At 48.8% G+C, this 20,831-nt stretch overlaps 1 protein-coding gene across 5 annotated transcripts in view; it reads right to left on the reverse strand.

The window, feature by feature from the left end:
• Nucleotides 1-18,610, reverse strand: part of COLEC11 (collectin subfamily member 11) — a 64,752-nt gene extending 46,142 nt beyond the window's left edge. For 4 of the 5 annotated variants that reach the window (XM_056126729.1, XM_056126720.1, XM_056126712.1 and 1 more), the window contains exons 1-2: nt 18,562-18,610; nt 5,303-5,446 (exon numbers count right to left, since the gene is read on the reverse strand). In XM_056126729.1, coding sequence (XP_055982704.1) covers nt 5,303-5,420 — 118 coding nt within the window. In that variant the 5' untranslated portion in view covers nt 5,421-5,446; nt 18,562-18,610. Of the gene's footprint in view, nt 1-5,302; nt 5,447-16,755; nt 16,848-18,561 lie in introns of those variants that run through there. The other variant, XM_056126703.1, reaches the window with a different exon arrangement.
• Nucleotides 18,611-20,831: the final 2,221 nt, after the last annotated feature.

Raw genomic sequence — 20,831 nt, forward strand, 5'->3', positions numbered from 1 at the left:
ACCCCTCAGAAATTTTGAGCGTATGTTAGGGGAAGCATATTCTTTGCATCAGGCGCTCTAGGTTTGATCCCTGGCATTACATGGCACCCCAGAGAACTCCTGGGTGTAACTCTGGTAGCCCCCAAGCACATCATGATGGCTCTGATTGGACCCTTACATCAGAGGACCCCAACATTGAACCATCAGTCTAGTAGGCTGAGAATTACCAGGGGTGGCTCCTAAAATACTCTCTCTCTCTCTCTCTCTCTCTCTCTGGTTCGGGGTCACACCCAATAGTGCTCAGGTGTTACTCCTGGCTCTGTACTCAGGAATTACTCCTTTTATGCTCAGGGACCATCTGGGGTGTCAGGGATCAAATCCAGGTCAACTGCATGTAAGACAAGTGCCCTACCCATTGTACTATGTCTCCATCCCCTGTGAATGTCAGGTAACCGTTGTGTTTTGTTTTGTATTTTTGCCACATCCAGCAGTTTTGGGGGCACCTTGTTCTTTCTTCTTTTGGCTTTTGAGTCATACACAATGATACTCAGGGATCACTCCTAGCAGTGCTCAGGGGACTATGGGTATGTTATTATATGTTCAATGAACATATATAAAAATTCAAGCAGAAAGCTTTACATGTAGAAGGCCCAGATTTGATCCCTGGAATTATACTGTCCCCTGAATGTGCCAAAAGTTACTCTCAGGCATTTAACCAGGAGTAGCCCTTAAGCACTACCAAGTGTGGCCATAATAAGTAAATAAATAAATAAGCAAATCAAAAACAACTGCATGGTCCTGAACTTCGGTTGCTTAGAAATCCCATAGAATCCCTTCCTTACCCTTTCCCCTACAGTCAATTTAAACATCAAGGCAGTCCCTGTTTACAGGGGCACTATTTCTCACCAGCATTCTCCTATCATGGGGCTGTCCCAGGGCAATATCCAGTTCTGGCCACAAACACAGAAAGGGGGCTCTGCAGGCTGGGAGGAGTGCTAACGCGACTGAGGGCACCATGCCTGCATGCCCTCGATTCAGTCACCACAATGCATGCCTCAAATACATAGGCTTTCATTTCTCATTCATACCTCAAGAATCTAGAAATAAAAGATCAAGACACTCTGACGGCTGCAGGGTCAGTACAGGGTCAGTCAGTACTTTTTTGCCTAAAAAGCAGTTGACCCAGGTTCTATCCCTGGCATCCCATATATGGTCCCCCCAGTACCGCCAGGAGTGATCTCTAGGCACAGAGCCTGGAGTGTAGCCCTGAGTACCACTGGGTGTGGCCTGAGAACAACAAAAAGCCAGACTTTTAAGGCTTTCATAAACTCATGGAGGTTGGAGAGAGCACACTGGAAAAAGCTCCTTCCTGGCATGTGACTGGTCTCAGTTCAGTCTACAGCACACATATGGTCCCCTGAAAAGTTCCAGGAGTGACCCTCATGCAGAAAATCAGCAGTAAGCCCTGATCATGGCTAGGTGGACCTCAAAAATTAAGAAAATAAAAGAAAACACTTCATAAATTTCCCTACCTACCAAATGTATTCCTTTGGTTTTATTTTTATTTATTTATTTATTTATTTTTGCTTTTTGGGTCACACCCAGCGATGCTCAAGGGTTACTCCTGGCTCTGCACTCAGGAATCACTCCTGGCAGTGCTTGGGGGACCACATGGGATGCTGGGAATCGAACCCGAGTCGGCCGCGTGCAAGGCAAACACCCTACCCACTGTGCTATTGCTCCAGCTCCTCCCTTCGGTTTTAATGGACTTGAGTCTGTCTCATGAAACAGCAACTTGAGTCTGCATCATACTCGCAGCCCCAGACATGGCACAGAGCATCAGCATCACTCAGCAGAGTTCTCCTCTGCCCCAGGAGAGCAGGATCCATGTCAAACTCATGGCACAACTCTCTGAGGAACCTTTATCCTTGAAGTTGAAGGACATGGGGATGACTAAGAACACCATTAGGCCCACAGTCTTTTAGATGAAGCATTTGCCTGGCAGTTTTGGTAGCAGTTCACCGACTCATTTACGGCATGAGCATGGAGAAGTCATTGACAAGAGGAGACGCAGGGTCCCTGGGTGTGCCTGCCGAGGACCGGAGAGATAACACATGTCTCTGCCCTGCACACTGGGCCAGCTCAGACTTTTCACTGGATTGTGCAGAAATCATGACCAATGCAGATTCCAAAACTGGATCAGAAGTGCCCTCAAGGTATCCCTGAAGGCGCGGGAGAGAGCTCCCAGGGTATTGGATACCTACTACTGCACAGGTCTTAGCCCAGAATCACTTCATTGCCAGAGCTGGGCACTGGGTCATTAGCTCAGAAGTCAGGCCTAGCGTCACTGGGAGTTGCCCCAGCCTCTGAGCACTGTTTGGGAACACCCCCTCGCTGATCCCCCTATGAACTCTTTCAGAATCTGACAAATCCATAGTCAGCCGTAGCATAACGATTGACAGCTCAGTCTTTTTCTTTAAGGTTTTTTTCTCTTTTTTATTGTACTGCATATTTTAAGTGGAATTCTGAAGGGTTTATTTACAACTTGATCTTGCTTTATACTGACTTATACTGACTTTCTGTTGTAACTATAAACATACCTTAATCTGTGTGTTTACTAGCTTAGGCCACATCCTGCAATGCTCAGGGGAAACTCATGGCTCTTTGCTCAGGGGTAACTCCTGGCAGTGCAGGGTACCAGACAGTACTTAGGGAATTATGTCCCTGCGGGATGAAACCTGGGCCCTCAGCATACAACATATCTGTCAGCATGTTGAGCTATCTCTCTGGCCCTGTAAATGTACTTCCCTATGTGTCCCTTAAAAATCTCCTTTCAGAGAAATAGAGAGAGAGAGAGAGAGAGAGAGAGAGAGAGAGAGAGAGAGAGAGAGAGAGAGAAAGAAAAGGCAGGTAGGGAGAGGAAAACTGGTGCTCAGGGTTTACTCCTGGCTCTGTTTTCAGTATCACTCTGGCTGGACTCAGGGAATCACATGTAGAGCCAGAGATCAATGCCAGGTTGGCCACATGTAAGGCAAGTGTCTCACCCACTATATAATGTCTCTGACCCCTGAGTTTGCTTTTCTCCACAGTCTATTAGAGTCTACAACCTCTCTTTAAGGCCTGTTTGGCAGAACCAAGGCTGAGGGGTTCGAGGAGTCCATGACTCATGGAGTCCAAATGAGGAGAGGAAAGGTGCTATAGAACTGGGAGGCATGAGAGGGCATCTGAGACTTCTTATGTCCATATCTTCTTGCACTTAGTAGCATCCAGCCCCAGCTGACTCTGTGGCTTGGCTGCATGCAGTTCCCATCTCCAGATTCTTGCCAGGGGCTAGAAGATAGCATGGCAGTTACAGTACTTACCTAGCGTGTGCTTGACCCAAGTCCAATTCCTAACACGATATAATCCTCCAAACATTGTCATGTGTAGTCCCAGAGGTGCCCCAAGAACCTCAGAACCTGAGCTGCATTGAGGGTTCCCTCTGACCCCTGAATCCCAATCCTGAACCACCAGCCCAACCACTAGCCCAATTCAGCTGAGAATCACCTGAGCCCCTCTAAAGAGTCCCCCCAAAATTCTTTCTAACTTTTGAATAAGGATCCCATTTCCATTTGAACCAAGCATGGATCTGTCTCTGGGGATTACAAGGTTTTTAAAACCTCCCCATGCTCCATAGAAACTGGTGATTTTCTTGAGAGTGAAGGCTTACTTTGTTGGTTTAGTTTTGGTTTGGCTTCATTGGGTTTTTAGACCATACTCAATGTGACTCAATATTTGTGACTCAAATATGTTTGACCCAAATATCACTATTTGTGACTCAATATCCTAATATTGATGCCAGGGATCTAACCCACACCTCTTGTGTACACAAAATATGTGTGTACACAATACACAATACACACAGTTCCATCCCTTGGAACTGTCTCTCTGGCCCCAAAGATTGTGATTTTCTTAAAAACATCATTCTCAATTGCCACTCAATGCCTCTTTTGCAAACCACAACACCCAAAAGGAGAGAGAGAATAAAAGGGAATGCCCCGCCACAGAGGCAGGGTGGGATGTGGGGGGATGGGGGGTGGGAGGGATACTGGGATCCATGGTGGTGGGAAATGGGCACTGGTAGAGGGATGGGGATTTGATCATTATATAATTGAAACCCAAGCACAAAAATTTGTAAGTCTACAACTGTACCTCATGGTGTCTCACTAATAAAAATTAAAATATATATACATATATCATTCTCTGGCTCTTTACTCTTACTAAATTTTATATTTGTAGGATTTATCTGTTTTATGTAAATGGTTTTTTTTTGGAAGAACACCTGGAAATGTTCAGGAATTACTCCTGCATCTGCACTCAGGAATCATTCCTGAGGATTTCTCAGGGGACTATATGGGATGCCGAGAATTGAACTATGGTGGCCACGTGCAAGGCAAGTGCTCTACCTGCTGTACTATCTCTCCAGCCCCTATTTTATGTAAACTTTATAGCATAGAATTATTTTAATTAAATATTTTAATTAATTAAATATTCATTTTAATGTATATTCTTGAAAAAAAAGATAGACAGTTCTTGAAAAAATGTATTTTATCAACTTATCATTGATGTTAGGATTTTGTAGAATTTCAGGAGTTTAGCTCTATTCATCTATATGTATAGGTGACACTACCTCCACAATAATTTTTTAAAAAAGATCTCTCTCACATGAAGGATAAAAAAGAAACATAGTAAAGGAATAACAAGTGTTCACAATCATCAGAACCACATATTTTGTCTATAGAACTGAGTTTACATGAAGGAGGTGGCTGGAAGGGTCCTTAGGACATGGGTGGAAGGAAGCACATGTTCTGATGGTTGGTGTTATGTTGGAACGATGGATGCATGAAACATATAATTTACAGTACTTCAAATCTCAGTACCTCAGTAAAAATGGTTTTTAAAAAAAATCACGTGGAGCCAGAACAGTAGTACAATGGGTAGGGCATTTGCTCTGCATGTGGCTGACCTGGGTTCAATCCCCGGCATCCCATATGGTCCCCCGAGGACCGCCAGGAGTGATTCCTGAGTGCAGAGCAAGGAATAACCTTTAAGCATTGCTGGTGTGACCCAAAAAGCCAAAAAAAAAAAATCACATAAAGCAATCCTTAATTTTACATATGGGGAAACTGAAGACCCAAAAAAGGTAGCAGATTTGCCCCAGGTAATTAAAGTCAATCATCCATAGGTCCTAAGCTGGCACCAGAAAGTGCCTGGGGATGCCCTATGCCAGTCACATGTGGGCTCCAGCCTGCCACACTGCTTGGGAGGCCTGGTGGGTGCTTACCTTTGAGGCCTGGGACGAGAATCTGCACGGAGCAGGCGTCCTCTGGCGTCTGCTGAGGATGTCCAGATGGGAGCAGTGACAGGAAGGCCAGGCCAATTAGAGCTAGATCCCGCTTCATAATGAGCCCTCACAGGACACTGACTCCTAAATGAAGGAAGGAATAAACAGTGACGGGAATTCCAGAGCCCAGTGATAGCGAGTGACAGTGTGCAGGCCACAGGCAGGCCACTTCCCTGCTGGGCAGGCACTCAGTAACTTACAGGGGCCCTCCTCTCTCTCTCTCTCCCTCTCTCTGTGTCTCTGTCTCTCTCTCCCTCTCTCTGTGTCTGTCTCTCTCTCCCTCTCTCTCTGCTTCTTTCCCTCCCTCTCTCTCTTCCTCCCCCCATCTCTGTCTGTCTCTGCCTCTGCCTCTGTCTCTGTCTCTCTGTCTGTCTGTCTGTCTGTCTCTCTCTCTTTCTCTCTCTCTCTCTCCCCCTCTCTCTGTGTTTCTGTCTCTCTCTCCCTCTCTCTGTGTCTGTCTCTCTCTCCCTCTCTCTCTGCTTCTTTCCCTCCCTCTCTCTCTTCCTCCCCCATCTCTGTCTGTCTCTGCCTCTGCCTCTGTCTCTGTCTCTCTGTCTGTCTGTCTGTCTCTCTCTTTCTCTCTCTCTCTCTCCCTCTCTCTCTGCTTCTTTCCCTCCCTCTCTCTCTTCCTCCCCACATCTCTGCCTGTCTCTGCCTCTGCCTCTGTCTCTGTCTCTGTCTCTCTGTCTGTCTGTCTGTCTGTCTGTCTCTCTCTGTGTGTGTGTGTGTGTGTGTGTGTGTGTGTGTGTGTCCTCTCCTCCTCCCACCAGACACAAAGAAGGTCCCAGTCCCCATGTCCAGCCCTATAAAGCCCAACTGTGCTAGCATGGCCAGTACTGAGACCCTTCGGACTTTCAGAACAGACACTTCCAAACAGGTTGTATGGTTCCATGCAGGACACCACACCCACAGATGTGGGGTGTCTTCTACAGAGGAGGGGCAGTGTGGAGGGGGCTTGGCAAATCCTGCACCAATGGGCGCTGCCAATTTACCGCCTCCACCGCAGACAAGGAGTCTGTGTTCCAGACACACAGGGAAGAGCCCAGAGGCCAGGCGCTGGGGTCAGTGTTATGCGAACACCCAGGGGAAAGCCACCACCATGCCAGCCCCTCTCATGGGGAGACCCCTAAGAAAACCAATGGACCTCAGGGTACAGTCCTGTAGGGACCCACAGCAGCTTCCTGGTTGTCACAGGATCCCTCTCCTGCCCCTAATCAGGAGCAGCCTCCATACCCCAAAACAGATAGTCCAGGACACCACCAAACCTGAGCGAGAGGAAGCCCTATGTGGAGGAAAAGTGGGGGGTGGGGAGGGGGTCATAAGGTGGGGAGAGTCAGGACGGGGTCCAGGAAGGAAAAGGGGACCCAGGAGGTGTCTAGGGAGGAGGAAGGAGACCCAGGAGGGGGCCAAGAGAGGGGAAACCTAGGAGGGGGCCAGGAAGGAGGGGAGAGAACCAGGAGGGGGTCAGGAAGGAGGGGAGAGACGGGTGGGGGTGGGGGGCAGGAAGGAGAGGAGAGACCTAGGAGGGGACCAGCAAAAGGAGAAGGTAGCCCAGGAGAGGACCCAGGAAGTGGGCTCTGAGAAGCAGGATGCTCATGGGGAGGCCTCCAGGTCCCATCTTGACTTCCCAGGGCTCCCCATGTCAGCCAGGCGGGCAGATGCCAACCCCAGGCAGGCTTGAACTAGTCTCTGGGGCAGGACAAGAGCAAAGCTTGCATGTGGATGGAAGAGACAGAGACCAACAGATAGACAAGAGGACAGAGGACAATTTGTGAGTCTGGTATGGTCCGGTGAGGGAGGAGGAGACCCCAGGCAGGGAGGACACCTGCGGCCTAGGAGCCTGCAACAGGAGCCAGCGGGCACCAGGGCTTGGGTGAGGAGTACCCTAGGGGCGGAGCCGCGGGACCTCGAGGTTGGAAGGAGGAGCCCATGAGCACTGTGGTGCCATCTGTCCCTGCGGGGAGAGGCCTTGCATTTCCCGTGGGGGGCGGGCGAGAAGGTCAGGACTCCAGCATCAGGGCAAAGGGACTGCCAGTGTCTCAGTGCCTGTGGGAGCAGAGGGCCGGGCTGTGGGCTGTGGGGAGGCAGGGAAGAACAAGTGTGGGGAGGCTCCCCCGGACCTGGGAAATCATGGGGGCTGTGTGAGCACAGATTAGAGGTCCAACTGACCACCTCCTCTCCCCGCCAGCACCATCCAGATGAAAGAAGATTCTAATGGGCTGTTAGAGGCGTCCCCACGTTATAAGTCCCCAGGCTTCACTCCCTGCACAGAAGGCAGGAAGGGGCCCTGGATAGATGCCCTAAAAGGTTCACACTGCGGAACCCTTGTCTGACCCTGTGTCACCCCGACCTTTCCACCAGAGAGCTCTGGATGGGTCCCTCTCGCAAGGGGTGGGCAACTCCCTCTTTTGTGCTCACAAGAGCAAACCAGCACTGCAGCATTGGGGGAGTTTCAGAGTCCTCCAATTCTGACTCTAGCCCCCACACATCAGGCAGGCATGGAAGGAGATGGGATGTGGACATGTTTTAGAGTGACTGTTTCGGCTGCCAGAACTAAGGTCCACACACAGCTGAGGCACTGTTTTTTGTTTTTTAAGTAAAACAGATTTTATTTGGAGGGTTTTTGAAGGTGTGGAGAGAGAGAGAGAGAGAGAGAGAGAGAGAGAGAGAGAGAGAGAGAGAGAGAGAGAGTGTGTGTAACGCTCTCAAGAGAGAACATAGGCTTCTCCAAGGGCTTCTCCATAGGTTTCTCCATGGAAACACATCCAGCATTAGATGGGAAAGCATAAAAGTACACATCCCAAGAGAGTCTCCTGGCTGTCCTCACCGGGGCCCCTTAAGGTGGGCGGGTTGAGTTTCCCTCCCCGCCCTGACCAGGGTTCCAGCAGCCGAAGACCTCCAGAACCAGCCACCACCATGCTGAGACCACTCTTCACACACATGAATGTACCAGCAGAGGAACAAAGGCACGCGGGTCCCGGGGCTGAGATCTCCAAGCCTGCTCGGATTGGGGCTGAGCATCCTCCACCCAGATCCTCCAAATTCCAGTAGGCAGGGGTCACACCCACCAACTGGCACCCTGGCGCCATGTAATCCCATCAACGGCCAAGACTCAGAGTCTATAAAACCCAGCTCCTGGAAGCTTATTATCTCATTCCTACTTTGGACAAACTGGCAGGCTACCGATTGTAACTTGCCCACACAGCAGAATCTGGCAAACTCCCCGTGGCATACCCAATATGCCAAATACCAGTAACAATGATGGGTCTCATTCTCCTAACCCTGAAAGAGCCTTGAATATGGCATTTTTTAAAAAATCTCAGGGCTAGGACGAAGGAGACGTTACTGGGGCCTGCTCGAGGCAATCGACGAACAACAGGATGGTCGTGATCGTGATCGTCGTGATCCCAAGAGAGAGGAGATACGGGCAACACACGTGTGTGGGCGCCACATGTGCTTGGCCACATGGGTGCACAAGCAGCACCTGGGGGCAGCAAGGACAGTGTGGGGAAGACAGTTGAGAACATCACATGCTCAAGGAAGGTATGTTTCAGGACAATGAGATTTATCATCTGTCATCGAGGAATGTGAAGGGCATGACATTTTTCATCTCCTGTGTCTCAAAATGGTTTGGGGGGACAGAAAGATATTTTAGGGAAGACATTTTCATGAACCATGAAAAACAAAGCTGGGTAGGCTGGCTCAGGCAGACCGCAGGACCTGCCCCCTGGATTCCCAGGGGCCCTGGCTCCCCACTCCTATCTGCCAATAGGATGAGGTGTCTGCCTCCCTAGGCCAAGTGACAGCCTGGGGGCTGGGCAGGTGAATCTCGCACACAGAATCCCAAACATCCACAGCACTGGAGGGTGCCCTGGACAGCGCCAGGGCAACAACACCTAAACATCACCCTGTGTGGTCCCAAATCATACAAACAACGGGAGGAAAAGTGGGGAGGAGTGAAAGATGGGGACACTCATGGAAACTTGAAGCTAAGCAGCACAAGACTCACTACACCCTGTTATTCAATTGCACCAAAACCAAAAAACACAGTAGTCCTAAAGTGGGCCAGGACACAGTGCGCAAGCAAAGGGCCTGGGGAAACCAAGAATGGTGCCAACATTTCCTGCTTTTCCTACCAGAGAAAGAGGTTATAACATAAGAGAGTGTCAAGTGTGTCCATTCTCAAGTCGAACGAGAGAGAAAGAGGAAGAGAGGAGAAGGGAGGGGAGGGGAGGGGAGGGGAGGGGGAGGGGAGGTGGGGAGAGGGGGAGGGGGAGGGGAGGTGGGGAGAGGGGGAGGGGAGGGGAGGGGGGGGAGGGGAGGGGAGGGGAGGGGAGGGAAGGGGAGGTGGGGAGGGGGGAGGGGAGGGGAGGGGAGGGAAGGGGAGGTGGGGAGGGGGGAGGGGAGGGGATGGGAGGGAAGGGGAGGTGGGGGGGGAGGGGAGGGGAGGGGGGAGGGGAGGGGGGAGGGGAGGAGAGGGGAGGGAAGGGGAGGGGAGGGGAGGAGTTGGGGGGCCTTGTGCGGATGCAGTGCAGGGGAATGGCTGAGGAGACAGGTAAGCCACCCTGCCCACACAGGGCTGAGGGACCAGCCTACACATGGCACCCCATCTCTCACTGTCAACCTTTCTCTGGAGGAATTTCTCTCACATGCAGACCCAGCGTGACCACAACCCCACCCTGTGTGAAGGGACAGGGTCATGCATGTCAAATCCATAGGCGGTGGAGATCAGTAGCACTGAGAAGCACCATCTTAGAATCAGGTGGCAACTAAGCCAGAGTGCCAGGGGCTGAGGGCCCCCATGTACCCCAACCGTCTCCAAGCCCCTCCTCAGGGAAGCCCTCCTTCCCACCATCTGGCTTCCACTGGTTCTTTGATGCTCCTTCCCACCCTTTGTTTGTTGTGGCTGATGACCAGAGCAGGTGACCCACTTGAGTTCAGCTCCCACACACATACACATGGGGGTGGCACCCAGCATTGTGGGGCTCACCAGAGTCACATGCTTGGTGCTGATGGGCACACACTCCTGGCTGGGGGGTAGCAGAGCTGGCACGCACTCTGTTGTGATGTTGGGGAGCCCAGGCAGTAGAGGTGCCAGGACGGGGCTTGGCACATGTGGGACAGTGCTGGGACTGAATGTGTGGCCTCATGCATGCCAGGCAGACGTCACTGGGCCATCTCCGGGGACCCTTATTCATGCTGCTTTTGAGCCATATTCCCAAAGAGGGAGACACTATCATCAGGACCAGAGCCATAGGTAGAACCAGAGCAGGGAGGGCACTTGCCTTGCACGCAGCTGACCAGGGGTTGATCCCCAGCATGCCATAGGGTCTCCTGGGTTCCACCAGAAGTGATTGCTAAGCACAGAGCAATCACAGGAGTAAACCCTGAGCACTGCTGGATATGGCCAAAAAAAAAAAAAATCAGAGTTTATTATCTTGGGTTTGAGTTTTATAGGACATTATATCACATTAGAGTCTTCCACCACTTATTTTTCTCACTCAACAAGATGCTCTGGGATTCGACCCTGCTGCTCGCTGATTATTTACACTCACGAGAGCACCAGGACTCATGGCTGCTGGTAGGAGTTGGCAGGGCCAGGACAGGGCCGGACTCACATCTCTGTGGGCCACACAACAGCCTCACGGCTGGGGCAGGAGTGTTGGTGGAGGAGGGAGAGACCCCCATGAGGGACGTGGATATGGGGCAGGAGAGCTTATGTAAGAGTAATGCCTCCGTGTGTGCCCATATCCCCATGTGTGGGTGTCCCAGCTAAAGTGCGGATGCTCAAGGGCACAAACAGCCCTGCCCAGAGCTGGCTCAGCACAAGTGCTCCCTCCATGATGCCCTGGCTTCAGTGCTCTCGCCCCTAGGAGGCAGCCACTCTCCACGGCGCTCAAAGGGGCAGAGGCCCACACTGAGGCGGTCAGTGCAACCCTCAGAGTGCCTGTCCCTGGCTTCTCAAATCTTCACAAATGGACCCAGGATGGAGTCCTGGGACCCTGGGACCTGGCAAAGTGGGTACCTGGATATTAACACATGGGACCGACACTGAGGGGTCAGGGATGAAGATCAGTGTCACCGAGAAGCCACAGGAGGGGCTGGGATGGCCATGTCGTGCTCCATGGAGATAAACACGTGATTCCTGTTTTACCTGTCAAAAATCCAGGGGCAAACTCAGGACCTTGTCTGGCACCACAAAGACAGGAAATGGGGGCCGGGGTGACAGTACAGCCGAGAGGCCATTTGCCTAGTACATGGCCAACCTGGGTTCAATCCCTGGCATCCCATATGGTCCCAAAGCACCACCAGGAGTCATTCCTGAGTGCAGAGCCAGGAGTATTCCCTGGGCATTGTTGGGTATGGCCCAAATACTAAAAAAAAAAAAAAAAAAAAAAAGACAGGAAATGATGAAGACAATGTTGCCAGCTAGGTCTTCCTAGAGCTACTAATTTTCTTCATGCAGCCCACTTGTTTACTTTCAGCATCAGAGTGAGAAATGCTCCTCAGAGGCCAGAGAGACAGTAGAGAGGTTTAGGTGCTTGCCCGGCATGTAGACAGAGCTGGTCTCCCAAGCACTGATAGGCATTCCTCCTCCCATGGACGGGAAAGATGCTTCTTAGCGTAGCAGGGCAGAAGTGAAGGTTCAGTGAACCGTGTACTTATTTTGCATGCTGGAGAACCAGATTCCATCCCTACTACCTCAATGTCCCTCAAACAGAGAGCCAGAAATTCCCTCCCCCCCCCCAAAAAAAATCACACCAGTAACAGGCATTTTTGCTTTGTTTTGTTTTCTCTTTTGGACCACACACAGTTGTACTCAGGACTCACTTTTGGTGGTGCTCACAGAACCATATGTGGTTCCGGGAACTGAATGAGCATTGGTCTGATGCAAGGCAAGCACCTTTACCCCTCTACTATCTCTCTTGCCTAGATATTCTTTTATAATTTTCTTGGTTTTGGACCCATACCTGCAGGGCTCAAGCGATACTCCTGTCTCAGTGCTTATGGGTCACTCCTGATGGTCACCCCCATAAGGAGCCATGTATATGATGCCAATAACAGAACCCAGGGTTACAGCATGCGAAGTACGTGCTCCAGTCCTTGAAGTCATCTCTTCCAACCCCACTTTGATATGACTGAATGTGTGTGGTGGGGAAAAAGGTTTCTGTGTTTACTGCACACCAAGAAGGACACACAGAACTTACTTAATTCCCACAACCACCTGGAGAATGGATTCTTATTTTTCCAGAAAAAGAAAATAAAAATTAATAGCCAGAATCTGGAAACAACCTCAGTGCCCAGGAACAGGTGAATGGATAAAGAAACTATGGCACATCTACACAACGGAATATTATGCAGCTTTTTGGAAAAATGAAGTCATAAAATTTGCCTATAAATGGATGGACATGAAGAGAATCATGCTGAGTGAAATGAATCAGAAGGAGGGGTACAGATATAAAATGTCTGCATTCATTTTTGGTATTTAAAAAATATATAGTAGAAGACTAATATCCATGGTCAAGGAAAACAGGGACTAGGAGGAGTGGTCCATGGTTGGGATCAACCACAAGTGTGTGTAGGGTGGAGGGTAGGTAAGACAGAGAAGGGACCATTATGACAATGATAGCTAATAGCTAGAAATGATCGCTCTAGACAATAGCTGTGTGCTAAAGGGATAGACATGATAACCTTTCAGTAACTATATTGCAAACCACAATGCTCAAAAGGAGAGAGAGAGAGAGAGAGAGACAGAGAGAGACAGAGACAGAGACAGTGAGAGAGAGAGAGAGAGAGAGAGAAGAAAAGTGCCTGCCCTAGAGGTAGGTTGGGGGTGGGGTGGGGTGGGGAGGTGATGGGAGGGAAACTGGGGACACTGATTACTGGTGCTGGGAAAAGCACACTGGTGAACGGGCGGATGTTGGAAAACTGTATCACTAAACCTAACCATGAACAGCTTTGTAAGGATCTATCTCACAGTGATTCAATTTAAAAAAAAAAAAATTTGTTAAAGATAAAAGTGAGCCCAGAGGGACAGAGCATTAGCACAGCAGGTAGGTACTGCCTTGCACAGGGATGATGCAGGTTTGATCCCCCAACATCCCTTACGGTCCCCCAAACCCACCAGAAGTGATCCTTGGGCACAAAGCCAGGATTAAGCCCTGAGACCCACCAAGTGTGGCCTCCCACCAAAGTGAGCCCAGCACCACGCCTGCCTGCCTCCCCTCACTTCCACTCCTGCTACTCATCCACACCCAAAGCTGGTCATAATGATAATGAAATAACTCGAAAGAACAAATGTCCGAAGGAAAGTCAAGAGTTCATGCAAAGTTGCCCAGAATCCAGGACCCCGCGACTGAGCTTTGCTCCCTCCCTTTTCCTTAGTCAGCTCTGCCAGGGGTCTTGCCGAGAGTGATCTTACTTGAAGGAGGCTGATGCCAGTCATTAGGACTGGTATGGAACTTTAGAGGAGCCGGAAAAAAAGTATGGTCGAAGTGACATCTGCACTTGTTTGTTCATTGTAGCACTCTTTACAATGGCCAGAATCTGGAAAAAACCCGAGTGCCCAAGAACAGATGACTGGTTAAAGAAACTTTGGTACATCTACACTATGGAATACTATGCAGCTGTTAGAAAAGATGAAGTCATAAACTTTGCATATAAGTGGATCAACGTGGAAAGTATCATGCTAAGTGAAATGAGTCAAAAAGAGAGAGACAGACATAGAAAGATTGCACTCATCTGTGGATTATAAAGTAGCAGAACGGGAGACTAGCACCCAAGAATAGTAGAGGTAAGTACCAGGAGGTTTGCTCCATGGCTTGGAAGCTGGCCTCACATGCTGGAGGAAAAGACAGCACAGGTAGAGAAGGGAACACCAAGTAAAATATGGTTGGAGGGCCCGCTCTGGATGGGAAATGCGTGCTGAAAGTAGACTATAGACCGAACACAATGGCCACTCAATGCCTCTATTGCAAACCACAACATCCAAAAGGAGAGAGAGAACAAAAGGGAGAGGTGGGGTTGGGGGGATGGGATGGGGTGGTGAAAGGGATACTGGGACCCGTGGTGGTGGAAAATGGGCACTGGTGGAGGGAAGGGTACTCAAGCATTGTATGACTGAAACACAAGCATGAAAGTTTGTAAATCTGTAACTGCATCTCACGGTGATTCACTAATAAAAAAATTTCACAGTCACGGTCCTTCCGTTATTCATCAATTTGCTCAAGCAGGCCCTGTAACGTCTCCATCATGAGACTTGTTACTGTGTTTGGCATATTGAATACGTCACGGGTAGCTTGCCAGGCTTTGCCGTGCAGGCAAGATACTCTCGGTAGTTTGCCAGGCTCTCCGAGAGGGGCGGAGCTATCGAACCCGGCTCAGCCGGGCTGGCTGCACACAAGGCAAACACCCTACCGCTGTGCTATCGCTCTTAAAAAAAAAAAAAAAGAGTGGGTACAGGCAGGACTGTTTACAGCTGCAAGTGAGGCAATGGACATGATGCTCCCCTCCTGCCACAGATTCTCCACATCCCCAAGCAGCCGACAGGTCTGTTGTCCACACAGCAACCCAAGGCCAGCTCCTCAGACAGTGCGACCCGTGTGCACCCACCGAGACTGAAACTGCTGTCCCCATTGAAGAAGTCCTTATAACGTTCATGGGGCTGGGGATAGAGTACAACAGAGAGGGAGGGCACTCGCCTTGCATGCGGTGACTCGGGTTCAATCCCTGGTACCCAATATGGTCCCCTGATCACTTGTCCATGAGTGATCCCTGAGCACAGAGCCCAGAGTAGGTTCTTTGGGTGAGTGCCCCCTCCCCCAATAAAAAGGTCCTTATAAAGACCCACCGCAGGGATGCAGCAGCTTATGGGCAAGCCTGATCAGTCCATTGGGTTGGAACCATGATGAACCCAGTCTCAGCTTTGGCAGCAAATGTGTTGCTCTTTCAGAGACTAGCTCCTCTCAGTCACAAGAAACATTTATTCCACTGACTTCTTCCACTCAGCCTAATAAAGGAAATAGCTTCTGTCTCTTTCTTGGATGCAAGTTGGTGTTAGGATTTTTTTAATTGAATACTAGAGCAATAACTTAAAGGTCCGAGTGTATGCAGGAGGCCCACATTTGATCCCGGGCACCACATGGTCCCCCTGAGCACTGCTTGGTGTGGCGCAAAACCAAAAAAAATAATAATAATAATACTGCATTATGTCTTTTTTTTCTTTTTTGCTTTTTGTGTCACACCCAGCAGTGCACAGAGGTTACTCCTGGCTCATGCACTCAGGAATTACTCCTGGCAGTGCTCAGGGGACCATATGGGATGCTGGGAACCAAACCAGGGTCAGCCACATGCAAGGCAAATGCCCTACCCGCTGTGCTATCACTCCAGCCCCTGCATTATATCATTTTTAAGTTCAAGTATGCATCTTTTAAAAAATCAACTTGTTGGGTCACAGAGATAATAAAGTGGGGAGGGCACTTCCCTTGCATGCAAACCAACCCAGATTGAATTCGCAGCATCACATATGATTTCCTAAACCCCACCAGGAGTGATTCATGAGCAAAGAGCCAGGAGTAAGTCCTGAGCTCACATCCTCCTTACCCCCAAATCAAAATCAACTTGTGGGAACCAGAGAAATAGTAGAACAAGTAAGGAGTTTACCTAGCATACAGTCGACCCAGTACCTCATATGCTCCCTGGTACCTCATATGCTCCCCCTGAGCATTGCCAGGAGTGATCTCTGAGCTCTAACGGGTATGTTCCCAAACCTTCTCCCTTCACAATAAGGTAAAGGTAAAGGTAAAGGCCCTCCCGTTGATCGTCGATTTGCTCGAGCGGGCCCAGTAACGTCTCCATTGGAGACTTTGTTGTTACTGTGTCTGGCATATTGAATACTCTCGGTAGCTTGCCGGGCTCTCCGAGAGGGGCGGAGGAATCGAACTCGGGTCGGCCATGTTGGCCGCTTGTAAGGCGAATGCCTTACCGCTGTGCTATCGCTCCAGCCCAATAAAGCTGACCAATTTTACCCCAGTTACCCACTTTCCATCCTCCACATTTCATTACCACATTTCATACTCCTCCCCTTCTGTGAACTACTAATTGGTCTTATAGTTGGATTATTTTTTACTATCTCAGGTATCAAAAGCTGGCTTGGCATTCCTTCTCTAGCAAGAAGTGACTGTGTTTTTTTTTTTTTAAGTTCTTTCTTTGCTCCCAGGCTACAGAAATCTCACAAGCAGCATTCAAGAAGAACCTCCAAGAAAGTTGAGAAAAATAAATAGAACAAAAAAATCTAAAGCCAGAACCTCACATTCCTTCCTTCCCCCAACTCCTGCTCTCCCCAGCCCTGTTGCCCCTCTACTGCCCCACCCCCATCCAATGCCCAGCTCTACCTTGGGTGTCTCTGGGTCCTGGTCCAGCTCCAATGGCCCTGCTGGCCGTCGGGGTAGGGGAGGCCCTCCTTCGGACATCTGCCTCTTCCCCGAACTCTTACAGAAGGAATTTCATTTTATAAACGAAGAAGCTGCAACTCCCCCCAGACCCTTATAACAACAACATTCTTATCTCCTGGACAGTATCCGGGAGGCAGAAAACCCCCTTCAGAGAAGAAGGCTGCTTTTCAGGCCAAAAAAAAAAAAAAAAAAAGGAGGAAGAGGTGGAAGAAGAAAAGGAGAAGGATTAAATTTGTAATTTTTAGTACAAATCAGTTATGGGAATGAAATAGACAAAGAAAGAAAAAGAGGGGGGGACTGAGGACAGACTATACTGCAAGTAGGGCGATTGGTTGCACATAGGTTATCTAGGTTCAATCCCAGCACCCACATGATCCACTGAGCCCCGGCAGGAGTGCTCCCTGAGTGTAGGGCCAGGAGTGAGCCCTACACTGTGTGTGACATATGGGGGGGGGGGGGGGGAGGGAGAGAATAGGAATTCATTTTCACTAAATGTCTACAGTTTAACCCTGTATTAAATGGACCCAGAAAAGCCTGTAGAAAACCACACCCCAAGAGGTATAAGGAAGCTATTCTCCCTGGGAAAGAGATACCTCAGTACCTACAGGCTTGCTTCCCTAAGGGAAGCTCTATAGAATACGTACACAATGGCAGGCATCCTTCTCTTTTTACCAAGACTGGTATATAAGTCTTGCTTTGTGTAAGATTCCTTTTTTTCTTGCTTTATAAAAATCATCAGTCTCTTATCTGGCATATAGATTTTCAAAATTGTCAATAAAATAAAATACCTATGAAAGTTGGGGGCACTGCTCTGTTTTGTACTAAGTAAAGCATTTCTCATCAAATCAAAATACTAAGCCAGAGAGATAGCACGGAAGTTAAGAAGCTTGCCTTGAACCCCAGGTTTATCTCCAATACTGCAAATAATGCCTCATATGGTCCCCTGAGCACTGACAGAAGTGATTCCTGAACACAAAGCCAGGAGAGAGTAAACCCTGAGCACTACTAGGTATGCCCCTGCGCGCGCGCGCACACACACACACACACAGAGAGAGAGAGAGAAAGGAAGAAAAAGATATCAAAATCCTAGTCATGCACATACAACTGTTTAAAACATCTTTTAAATTCAGTGTTGGCTAACTTCAGCCCAATAGTTGACCAACTCTAACAGAAACGGTCATCCTAGGACACTGATATCCAAGTTTTAAAGATAACTCATCAGTGAAGGGAGCAGCAGTGGTCCATTTGGGCTGACTACTTAGCTTCCACATCTGGGATTCCCACCGCTGAACACCAAGTTGAGCCCCTTGTCACAGAGGCCAGACTAGTGTGTATCTTCTGACTTTACACCAAAGTAGTCAAGTAACTTTCAGCCCTGTGCACAGACTTCTCCAAAGCAACAGGATGGTTCCAGGGCCCTCTGGGAAGCTATATCCCCAATCACCTAGCAAGCCTGAGCATCAAAACCCTTCTCAACCATTCAATGCATTCCCACCGCCAATCATGGATTCAATCTCTGGGATTCTGGTGTCAGATCATAGAGAAGGTTCCGTTCTATGACCAGACCTATGGAAACATTCCTATCTCCTGCTTTAACTCCATTCCTAACTCTGCCTTCTCTCAGCATAAACACACCATAAACAAAACCATAAATACACACATACACACACACACACACACACACACACACACACACACAACCTTGCCTTGGACCAGGCAACTCATTTCCAGGCAAAGGTCTCCTACCTGAGCTGCACACCAGTACAGGGGGCGTCCTGGCTGGTGGGGACCCACAAGCACACTGCCCTGGGGAGCCTCATGGCTGCTATTTACAGAGGCCACCACGGTCCCAAGCACGAGGGAAGAGCAGGGCTGTCAGACTGCCCAGCAAATCAGGCCAGGCCAGGGTCCTGTTATCTGCAATGGTTTCCTGTTTGAGATACATCCGCTGTCCTGCTACTAGGACGAGGAGTGTGGGAATGCAGGGATATGGCAGGGGCAGGCGGGGCTCTTGGAGATGCCCCTTCTAAGTACCTCCTTCCCCATTCTTCTATCTTTGCTGTCTGCTTTCCTCTTTTCTTTGTGTAATTAAGCACTGAAGAGTGTGAAAACACAGGGGGGAAAAAAAGGATGCCCATTATCCCCTAGTATCATATCAAATGAAAATAAACACAATAGACACATCTTCTTTCCGGTTTTGTTTTGTTTTTTTTTTTTTCTGTGTGAGATTTCACTGCAAATGTTCTGGTAATTCTAGTGGAGACCTAAGTCACAGGGAACCGGCAAACCCCCTGCACTCACTGGTCTCATGAAAATTCAATACAGGCCAAAATCTCACCCAGGGGAGATCCATCTTGTGTGTGGCCTCTCCTAAAATGTGCGAAAAAGCTTTTGAAAGCTTCTTCTCAAAAGAGATATGGGGCCAGAAAGATAGTACAGAACGTAGGGCACTTGCCTTGCACGTGGCCAATCTTGGTTAGATTCCTGGCATCCCAAATAGTCTTCCAAGCACTGCCGAAAGTAATTCCTGAGTGCAAAGCAAAGAGAAACCCCTTGGTATCACCAGGTGTTGCCATGAAACCCAAATAAATAAATAATAAAAAGAGTTATGGGGTTGGGGATTGATAGTACAGTAGGGCACTCAGCTTGCATACGGCTCATCAGAGTTTGTTTCCCAGCACTATATTTGGTTCCTTGAACATGCCAGGAGTGATCCTCAACCACAGAGACATGAGCACAGCTGGATGTGGACCCTTCCCACCTCCAAAAGGAAAAAAAAAAACAGCACACACACAAAATAAAATAAAATAAAAATAAAACTGAGCTGGGGATTATGGGGACCATGCACCTTACTTTCTGTGTCATCTCTCTGCCCCCTACATATCTATTTTTAAATCAGCATTAGAGATTGAACTCAGGGCGCCCTGCACATCTAAGGCATGTTCTCTACTGCCCAGGTATTTATTTTCCATTTTATTTTATTTTGTGTGAATGCTTTTGTTTGTTTGTTTGTTTGTTTGTTTGTTTTTGAGGATCACTCCTGGCATGTTCAAGGAACTGAACTGAATAATGTTGGGAAACAAACTCTGATCAGCCACATGCAAGGGGAGTGCCCTAGTGCCCTACTGTGCCTCAAGCCTCAAGCAGTAGAGAACATGAGAGGGCCCTGAGTTCAATCTCTAGTGCTGATTTAAAAACAGATACATAGGGGGCAGAGAGATAACACAGGAAATAAGGTGCATGGTCCCCATAATCTCCATAAGATCATCAGGAGTGATTATAAAGCCAGGAGCAAAGCAAATGGTCTGGTAATATTAATGAAGACCTAAGCCATGGGGAACCAGCACACCCCCTCCACTCACTGAATTAGCTTTGCTAATGATTTTTTAAAGCATAAACACCACAATAATAATAATAATTAATAATAAATAGAATTTTAAAGGTGCATAGAGGGACTGGAGAGATAGTATAGAAGTTAAACACATGCTCTGATATGGCCTACCCCAGTTGGATCCCCAGCACCACATGGTCCTCTAAACACTGCCAAGTGCAGCCGTGGAGGCCCCAAAGCACCACTAGGGTAGTCAAGGTAATTAATCCCTGGGACCACAAGGCCCACCCAGTACCACATTCTCAGGGCTTTGCATTGAACAATTGGCCCAGTAGGCTGAAAAAAATAAATCACAGGGAGTGGCCCCAGGGCAAACTAGCAGAACTTGGGATGCTGTCCCCCAAGAAGAGATACATAAAATTATATGTTCATAAAATGTTATACAGGTAGATATTTTTCACGTTGAAAGAGAAGTCTTAACAAATTACAAAGTAAAAACTGACAGATCTTAGGCTCATCACAAAACCCATGAAAAAAAGAAGGCAATCTTTGTTAGAACAAGGAGACAGCACAAATAAATTTGACAATGTAGATGAAATGGACCATCTCCTGGCAAAATACCAACCACCATAACCAGGCCCCAACATGCAAGTGAGAATTTAATAGCCCCATAACAATAAATGGA

Source organism: Sorex fumeus, unplaced genomic scaffold (genome assembly GCF_029834395.1).
Source record: "Sorex fumeus unplaced genomic scaffold, SorFum_2.1 ptg000006l, whole genome shotgun sequence".
Classification (NCBI taxonomy): Eukaryota; Metazoa; Chordata; class Mammalia; order Eulipotyphla; family Soricidae; genus Sorex; species Sorex fumeus.